Source organism: Lutra lutra, chromosome 9 (genome assembly GCF_902655055.1).
Source record: "Lutra lutra chromosome 9, mLutLut1.2, whole genome shotgun sequence".
Lineage (NCBI taxonomy): Eukaryota > Metazoa > Chordata > Mammalia > Carnivora > Mustelidae > Lutra > Lutra lutra.
Genome location: NC_062286.1, coordinates 101,315,153 through 101,324,930, shown reverse-complemented (window position 1 = coordinate 101,324,930; position 9,778 = coordinate 101,315,153). Strand labels below are relative to the sequence as shown.

At 45.7% G+C, this 9,778-nt stretch overlaps 1 protein-coding gene across 1 annotated transcript in view; it reads right to left on the bottom strand.

The window, feature by feature from the left end:
• Window positions 1-2,651: 2,651 nt before the first annotated feature.
• The window catches only part of BFSP1 (beaded filament structural protein 1), a 40,347-nt gene continuing 33,220 nt past the window's right edge, over window positions 2,652-9,778 (bottom strand). Inside the window, exons 6-8 of the mRNA XM_047747063.1 lie at window positions 7,468-7,688; window positions 4,805-4,890; window positions 2,652-3,813 (exon numbers count right to left, since the gene is read on the bottom strand). Of these exons, the coding sequence (XP_047603019.1) occupies window positions 2,858-3,813; window positions 4,805-4,890; window positions 7,468-7,688 (1,263 nt within the window). The 3' untranslated portion in view covers window positions 2,652-2,857. The remainder of the gene's footprint in view (window positions 3,814-4,804; window positions 4,891-7,467; window positions 7,689-9,778) is intronic.

The following is a 9,778-nucleotide window of genomic DNA, read 5'->3' as shown; positions in this document are numbered from 1 at the left end:
ACTAAGCCCTCATGTTCACGACAAGAAATACTTTTCATCAGATTTAAGTGCTTGTTTCCAGAGACCTCAGGGAGAGGGCAAAGCTAGAAAATGACCCCATTCTGCAGCTCCCTGGGGAAAACAGAACCAAGCATGGAAAGTGGAGAGAAGCAGGTAAGGAAAGAGCAACCAGGATTCTGGGGGACAGGGGACAACTAGCCCAACTAGACCCCAAAGTGTCCATTGCAGGCAGCCCCACATTTCCCATGGTAAGCCTGGTTCAAGGGTGAGGTGAGGCTGCCTAGAAATGGGTGTTTTCTTGGTTCCTGCCTCCCTCCTTGACCTCACCTCCTCCATTGTCCCTCTTCAGTCCCTTTGATTTCTCCTCCTTGAACAGGTTAAGTTCATTCCTGCCCCAGAGCCTTTGCACTTGCAGTTCCTCTGCCTAAGATGCTCTTCCCTTGACTCTGCACATGACTGGCCCACCTTGTCATTCAGATCACATGTCACCTCATTCATGGGGTCTTTGCTTGATCACCCAATCCAAAGTGGACCCCTAGTCACTCTTGCATGTCACCCTGTTGGTTCCCTTCCTAGTCTCGTCTCTCCAATGTTCTTTTATTTAGTTATCTATTTGTGTATTTCCTTCCTCTCCATGCCAAAATGTCCTGTCTGTGAGAGCAGAACCACATCTGATTTTCTCTGCTGTGTCCCCAGTGCCCAGAACCCTGCAGGGCACAGAACAGGTTCCCCAATCCATTTTTGATGATAGATTAAATACAATATAAAAATAAGCTTTCTTTCCAAAAAGATGTCCCTGCCTTCTAAAATATGAACTGAACATACAGTCCACACAATAAAGTCTTCTGTGGTTGTGATGTTGAATATAATATACTCACTGATCCAAATTCCTAGTACATTCTGAGCTCCAGCTAATGGTTTCCATCATTCTCTCTTTAGCTTTTAAATTATAAATATTTCAGAAGTGTGTAATGGAGTGGGTCCTCCATTCTGCTTTTGGAAAGAACAACAAAAGCATATTTCTTTCTTGAATTCAAAACCTCAAATCAATTCAGAACAAGATTTTTTTAACGCTCTAAGTAGATAGGAAAGGTAACCATTTAGTATTCTTCCTATTACTCATAACAAAGAAGTAATAGAATGTAATTTACGACTCCATCAATTTTCTCGAAAAATGTATCGCCGTCTTGCCAGATACTTTTGCTTAGGTAGATACAATAATCCATATATTTAAGCACATTTACCAGTGCCCTTATGAGCATCTACACAGGGAAGGAGGAATTTCTCAACTGGTGTAAGAAAAAAAAAAAAAAGGCAGAAAGGTAGTAGAAAAACAGATGCCTAGAGGCAAAATAGAAGTTTCTGTAAAGATTGTAGTTTGAGGGCACCTGGGTGGCTCAGTCGGTTAGGTGTCTGCCTCCAGCTCAGGTCACGATCCCAGGATCCTAGGATGGAGCCTCATATATGGCTCCCTGCTCAGTGGGGAGTCTGCCCCTCCCTCTCCCTTTGCCCCTCTCCCAGCTTATGCTCTCTCTTGCTCCAGTTCACTCTCAAATAAATAAATAAAGTCTTTAAAAAAGAAAAAAGAAAAGATTGTAGTTGGAAGTAATTTGTTTCCTCGGAAGTGACACAGTAAGTACCAGAATGCACACGTGTATGAGTCCGTGTGCACATGTGTGCAAGAGAGTGTGCAAACACACGTATATCACGGTATACTGCATTACAGTCACTGAGATCATTATAAACCTGAGAAATCTCCCCTTATCAGCACAGCACGCTGTCTGGCACACAGCATATGCTCCGTAAATGGTGGACTCTAGTAATCAATTAAGTAACTCCCCCACAAGGAAAGTTGCAATGACATTTGATTCTGCTTTTTGGAACCTGACCCAGGATCGCAATTTCTGAGTGAGAACATTTTCACTGACTCTGACACCGGGACACTGGGGACATAAGCTGAGGCAGCTGGCAGGGGTGCCCCACTTCACTTTGGTTCTCATGGCCCCTTACCATTGCCGAGTATCTCCACACCTGAGGTCTGAACACCTGCACCCCTACTCTGCACCTGCGGGTTTTCTCGGCGCCCCCCCCACCCCCTGCACAAGCTAGCGCCGCGTGAGCAGCCCTCCGCACTGGCTGACAGGAGTTTATGGCTGGTGAGCCTGGCTCCCTCACCAGCTCCAAAGCATGTGTTCTATTCCATCTCCCAGCATCCCTCGGGGTGACTGAGCTCCACGTGCCCACAACGCTAACTGATACAATAGCACACACCTCTTACTGGCTGCCTTGCCGCCCCCGTCTCCCTCTTGCACTCCCTTCCTGGCCCTTCCTGGGATCACAACCCAAAGAAATCCGTTCAAACCCCTGTTTCAGGATCAGCTTCTCTGTGAACCCGAACGAAGACAGATACCTTTCATCCTGTACCACCGACAAAACACTCCCGCATCTGAGCACATGTTTGTGCTTGAAATGCAACAAAAAACCACCAGCTGCTTCAATGAGCATGCTTCTGTGTGAAGTCCAGACACTTCCAGACTCTCTAATGAGTCTCTCAATGACCCACGGTGAAGAGCACTTCTCTTTCCTTAAAGGAGCAGGGTTTGACGGCCCCTTGAACATGGCACCCTGCCCTGAACACGGCTGACCCACCTACGATCCCAAGGCCCCTGTTAATTAGACAAAGGGTGTGCGAGCAAAGAAAACTTTTTAATTAAGGCTTCATTGGCAATGTCAGATGGGCCAACTATGGTCTAAACCAAACAAGGAACCCTCACTCTTTTATCACGTTTCCTAAAATATCAAAGCACTTCCCCTACAGTGGCCGCAAAGACATTGTTTCCCATCGAGCCCAGGCATTTTAAGAGCTCTTCTCGCCCGATTTCTTCTTGTTTGCCTTTGTTTTCCCAATCATGGTCTCCACAATGACAGCTGTTTCCTCATAGGTCTGAATGCTCTCGGTTGAAAACTTCTCGATGGACTCCATCACTTCCACCTTCTCATATGCCAACGATCTGGGGGGACTTCTCTCCTGCGGGCTGCTGCTCCTGGCCCCATGCTCCTCAGATCCATCCTGAACCACCCCAGGCCTCTGAGACTGGGGTGGAGACGGTTCCTCCGGACCAGGTGTGACCACGGAACAGGGCCTCTTGGACTCCTCATCCTCCTTTTGGTCCTTCTGTTTCTCCCCAGGCCCTTTCAGTCCTTCGGTATTAATCTCATTCTCCTTGCTGGCAGCATGCTGGTTGGGTGGCTGTCCGTCTTCCTTCCCCTGAAGATCCCCCTGTCTGTTCTCCAGCGGGGGCCCGGGCTGCTCAGGAGATGGCTCCACAGGGCTGTCGCGATGCAGAGAGTCATCCTCGATGGAAATGACCACTCCACCTTTGGCTGGGATTGAGGACGAGCAGAACCCAGGGTCTACATAACTGGCATCCCCAGAGACCAGCACATACCTCCTTTTGGTGTAGAAGTCAGCTGGGGGCTCAGAGTCTTGGGGGCTTTTCACTTTCTCCTTGACCTTCTTGAATAGTTTCCCAAAGGCCTTGCTTATCTGCCCTCCATCCGGCACGTCCTCTAGACACGCTTCTGGGGTTGGGGGACTGGCTTCATCACCTTGTGATTCAAGTTTACCTTCGCCGCCTTCTTTAGGAACGACCTGTACCAGCTTTGTGTTTTCTGGACCCTGCAAGGGTAGGTCTTCCAGACTTTCGTCAGCTTTGTCTTTAGCAATGATCTCCTTTTTCCTTGGAATGTTCTTGGGGAGACCTTTTTGTCTTGGTTTTGCTGTTGTTATATCCTGCATAGCCCTAGTGAGATCTAAAAAGGGGGGGGCATAAGTCAAGTTTATCGATGAAAGAGGAAGAAAACGTATTTGTTGAAAAACAGGTTGTCAATAAATTATTAATTAATATTTAAATTTAAAAATTAAAATTAAATAAATAAAAGAAAAATAGGCTGTCTTGGAGACGAATGCCTAGCACTGGGGTAGACTTTGCAATACACAGGGCAAGCTGTTTGGGTCTGACCCATAGCACCCATGACCCACATGAAGGTCCCACCTCTACAACGAGCTGTGTGACTTTGGACAGGTCGCTTGACCCCTCTGGGCTTGCAGAGGGGAGGGAAGGTGCTGCCTGTTCTGACACTCACAGTTTCCATCACACTGAGTACAACTTACTGGAACATTCTATGGCAATAACGCTGGGTATCCACACCCCAACCCCTGCTGAGCTCATGATGAATACCAGTTAATGGAACTCATTCTACAGAGTCATCCTCGCCTTGGACTTTTCTAAAGGAGAGACAGCAGATCTGCCTGGGTCTCCCATGTGTTCTGAATGTCTTTGGGTACCAGAATCATATTGATCTCCTTTGCTCCATATGCACTGCAAGCTAAATAAATACAAATACCCCTCAAGTGGCATCCCCTTCCTCCTGGGCAAAAAGAGCAGGCAATTATTAAATTCAGAAATAAGAGGAATCTTGAGCCACCTAGACAGCTGGGTTGGTTAAGCAATCAGCTCTTGATTTTGGCTCAGGCCATGACCTCAGGGTCCTGGGATTGGCCCCACATCAGGCTTAGCACTCAGCACAGAGTCTGCTTGAAGATTCTCTCTCCCTCTGTCCCTCCTCCTTTCTCTCCCTAAAATTAATAAATAAAATATTTTAAAAAAAAAAAAGAACATTTAATTTCCAGTTGGATCAGAAGAAAGCATGAATGCCAAGTTCAGGAAGAAAGACATTTGACTTTTTTTTTTTTGCTCTTCTATGATGGAAAACAGCAGAAACCAGGGTTGAGGACCATTACCTTTCCCACCAACCCGAGAGCTGAGAGAGGTTCCATGGCTAGAGGTGAACAGCGTGACGGGAGTTTCAATGAAGGCAGAGCTCAGCCTGGAGAAAGAAACAAAAAAAAAAAAAAAAAAAGGAATGGTCACCAGCTTTAATTCATCAAACTACATAGTCGGTCAGGGCAAGGAGTGACTCTCTGATATGAGCAAAAATGAGGAAAGCTTTTGCTGGATCAGACTATTAATAAACCACACTAGATGAGGATGGGAAGGATTTCTTTGAGCTGAAGTCATAAACTATGAAACACACATATAGGAGAATTGTAAAATGGGAATTGCTTATAATCTAAAAATGTCATTTCTCTGTTGAACAGAGTTTTTGTTTTGTTTTTTCAATAGAACAGTAGCCAGCCCAGGGTGAAGTATTTAGGGCAATCAAGATATGATAACTCCCACTCTTTTTTAAAAAAAATCATATGCATTATATAAATAGAGAAAAAACTGATAAAGCAATGGAGATAACATTTAAACAAGTGGTGAGTCTGTGAAAACAGTGTTCAGGGGTTCTGTGTTATATGCTTGCAACATTTCTATCAACTTGAAATTAGAACGAAATTAGAATTCTGTGAACAAACGAACAAAAGGGCTATCTCATGAACTTTCTGTGAAGCCTTGCCTCCAAAACAAAAATTTTCACAGTCACTTGTGCTAGTTCAAGATTTATTTTCATGTGTGCATAATGCATTCACTATAACATAAATATAATTTAGGACTGTGCAACAATCCATGGACCATAACTGCAGAAAGAAAAAGAAAATCTTGCTTTCTCTGCTCAACATCTGAGCACCGGCAGTCAAGACAGAGCATCCAGAGTGAAGGAAAGAACCACTCCTCGTGGAGTAATATTGGGTGCTTCTTTTTTAATTCAGCCCAGTCCCCCCAAATCAGCAAGACTGAATCAAAGAATCCAAACTTAATAGAGAGTGAGAGTCCTTCTATGAAGTAACTTCTGTGAGTCCTCAAACTGCTCTCTGAATGGTATCTACAGATACAGACATGGACACAGACACAGATATAGATGATGTAGGTGTAGATCAACATAATACAGATGCAGACGGAGATAGAAATGCACATGTACCTGACACAAGTGTGCACGACAATGACGTCGGTGCGGGTATAAGGGTGCACATACCTGAAGATGATGTAGATCTAGATGACGTCGATGCAGATGAAGAATAGGGGTAGGTATCGGCGACAAAGATGTAGATGGCATTAGATGTAGGTGTACGTGGTATAGAAGTAGATGATGTAGAGGTAGTTGTAGATGATATAGATGATGGAGATAATGTAGAGGTAGGTGTGGATGAGGTAGGCGTAGAAGATGTAGATATAGATGATGTAGGTATAGATGGTGTAGATATAGATGGTGTAGATACAGATAATGTAGATGTAGGTGTGGGTGGTATAGATGGAGGTAAGGTAGGGATGGGTGTAGGGACAGGTGTATGTGTAGATGTTATACGTGTAGACACAGATGATGTTGGCACAGATGTAGATGCTATGGAGGTAGGTGATGTAGATAATGTAGCTTTAAGTGTAGATGTACGTGTTTACATGGATGATACGGATGTAGATGCAGATGTAAGTGCAGGCATCAGTATATACGTGTAGATATATCAGTATAGACGTGTAGAGTGATGATGAAGAGTGTAGGTGTAGGTGATAAAGACATAAAGAGAGAGAGATTGAGAGAGGGCTAGGGAATTCAGGATAGGGACAGAAAATAGAGGTAGGGGACAGTGAATAGAGATAGGGATGGGGTAGGGTGAAGGACAGGGATTAGAGATGGGGATAGGGATAAGGAATGGGGATAAGGATAGGGGATAGGGATAAGGAATGGGGACAGGGACAGGGACAGGGGATAGGGATAGAGAAAATTTCCCTGCTCTCCTAAAGTGGATGGAGCTCAAGTCACAGCTCCATTATGAACAAGACCACCCAGTGCATCGACAGTCACACTACTGACCCAACCAGCTGATGAAAATGATAGTGGGGCACCTGGGTGGCTCAGTGGGTTAAAGCCTCTGCCTTCAGCTCAGCTCGTGATCCCAGAGTCCTGGGATCAGGCCCCGCATCAGGCTCTCTGCTCAGCAGGGAGCCTGCTTCCCCCTCTCTCTCCGCCTGCCTCTCTGCCTACTTGTGATCTCTGTCAGATAAATAAATAAAATCTTAAAAAAAAAGAAAAAGAAAGAAAGAAAGAAAACAACAATAGTAGCAGCAGTAACACCACCACCACCTCCAAGCTCTTGCTGAGTGGGGCACCGTGCTACGCACCCCACCTGCTGCATCTCATTGAGTACTCCTGGTCATCCTACCGGCTAACATGTCTACGTTCCCAGAGGCTTGAGGAGCCAAAAGCAAGCTTCTCTGTGAGGTCTTTTTCGACCACCCTCCTGAAAATTTCAAACACCCCCACCATTGCCCTCTAGCCAGGCCCTCTCTTGGGTCACCAGGTACTCCATGGTGCTTGTCTTCTGTTCCAGAATCGTCCATCAGCTGCCTCCCCAACTAGGATTCCAGCTCCACAAGGCCCCGTACCCATCACCTGGCACACAGGAAGCAAGTGGCCAGGACAGGGAGAGGGGTGCAGTCTCAGAGCGGGGCCCATCTGTGACCTCACCTGTTGCCTTCATTCTCAATGATCCGATGGTACCGCTCCAGCTCGTTCTTCAGCATCTGCTGGGCGACCACCAGCTGCCGGCAGTCGTAGGAAGACCTCTCCAGGCTCCTCTCGGCCTCCTCGATCTCCTTCCGCAGGGTTTCAATCTGTTCGTTATAGAGCTGAATCTCGTCATCGTAACACTCATGGGCATCTTTAATAGCTTGTTCCAGGGCCGAGGTCTGTGGGCAAAGACACAGGTGTGAGGAAAGCCCTCCTGCCTCTTCTAAAAAGACACGGACTTGGCAGAGAGAACCCGCCCTCAAATACCCTGTTTTGTTTGCTTTGCTCCTTTGTTCCTCCTCCAGTTTCACTATCGGCAATGAATCACTTTGGAATCCTGGAGCCAGAAAGGAACCTGAATGCTAGCCCTGTCTGAATCCACCCTTAACGGAGCCCTCACCAAAGACAGGCTAAGGACGGCAATCCCAGAAAAGAAAAAGAAAACTGCTGTCCCTGGAATAAGATGTACAATTCGGATAAGCTGTATTATTCATATTCTGAGTTAGCATAAATCTGAGAGCCAAAAAAATAGAAGCACACATACTGAATAGATAAGATGCTATTTTTACTAAAATAAGGAAGAGGGGGTGTTCTTTGTCCTTATTTAATCACTATGACACTTTACTTTTGTCCTAATTTCTGATTAGTAAAGTTATATGTCTGGGCAGCTAAAGTGTACAGGGTTACCTATTAACACACTGACACAGGGCAAGTCAAAATTAAGGTAAGAAAATAGAAATATGATAGAATATAATGTGGACTTATATTCACTTTAAGAGTTTCTAACAAGAGTCATGGGTGTACTCATTTACAAGCTTAGTATTTGTGTAGTCGTGACGCTTTTGCAATCTCGTTTTCCGAGTAGAAAAGAATTCACCATGCATTATCAGTCCTCAAAACAAAATGAAACACACCAAAAAAACCACTTCTACCTAGAATGGTGCATCCCAAAATTCAAAGGAGTCATGGGGGCCAGACAGGTATCTGAGTTCAACTTCATACATGTCTGCTAAAGGCATTTCATGCACGCGGCTGAATGTGCATATTGGACGATCTAGAGGATGAGAATTCCTACGACAACTGATTCCTCTCTTCACATACAGATGTTGCCTTGGAACAGTGAAGTTTCCTAACTGATGACACTTGAAAACTTAGCTTACAATGGTTTTTGGAAATGTGTCTGTTGTATCAGGAAGGAAGGAAAGAAGGAAGGAAGGAGAGCAGGGCAGAAGGAAGAAAGGAGGGTAGGAGGGCGGGGAAGGAGATGGGAAGGAAGGAAGGAGGGAAAGAAGGGGTATATCTACTCCACACTTTGGGAAGTCATCTGCCAGCCCATGTCATCCCCCTTGTCTGATATCTGTACCATCTCACTCATAGAGGGGTCCCAGCAGTAGTGTGACCCCACTCTCCTGACCAGAGCTACAAAACCAGGGCTGGGTCAGACACAGATCCGCCTATCACATGCTTCCTCTCTGGGGAATTTGGAAAAGGATCTCAGAAATAGCAGTGAGCTGGTGACAGGTTCACAGAACCCTGGGGCTGCCATCTTGGAGTGGCCATCTTTCGTAATGTGCATGAAGAAGTTAAGAAAAGCAGTTCCTCAGACAGGCAGAGAAATGAAGCCAAAGGGCAAAGACAAACAGACATGAGAGAGTTTGTGGGAGAGAAGGGAGACAGAGGGTGAGCAGCTAACCCAGATCTAAGTTCTTGGTTCCTGCCCGGAACCCTGCTCTCAAATTTCATAAACTGTATTTTATATCCTGCTCCTTTGGGGGGGATGAGGGAAAGTATCTTTAGAGTGGAGAAACCTGGCAGACACCACCTTAACCAAGTGCCCCAGTTACAACACCAGCAGAAGACACACCCACAAGATGTTCCCCTGATGAGAAGCGCTGAGAAGGACATTCACTTCTGTGGGTTCCAGCCAGGAACGCACAGCCACAGCCTAATTCTGAAAAAAATATCTGGGAGCCCAAAAGGAAGGTCATTCCACAAAATAACTGGCCATCAAGGTCATGAAAGACAAAGAAAGGCAGGAGCTATATCCCAAATTGGGGTAGACTAAGGAGACCCAACATGTAAATGCGAGTAGGATCCACAGGAAAAAAAAATGTCGATGGGGTAATTTGTGAAATTGTTGACAAGTCTATTACAAGGATGGTATCATCGCTAATTTCCTGGTTCCAATCACGACACTGTGGTTATTAACTAAGGAGCTACCATTTGGGGAATCTGGGTGAAGAGTATGCGGGCAACCCAGGGGCTATCT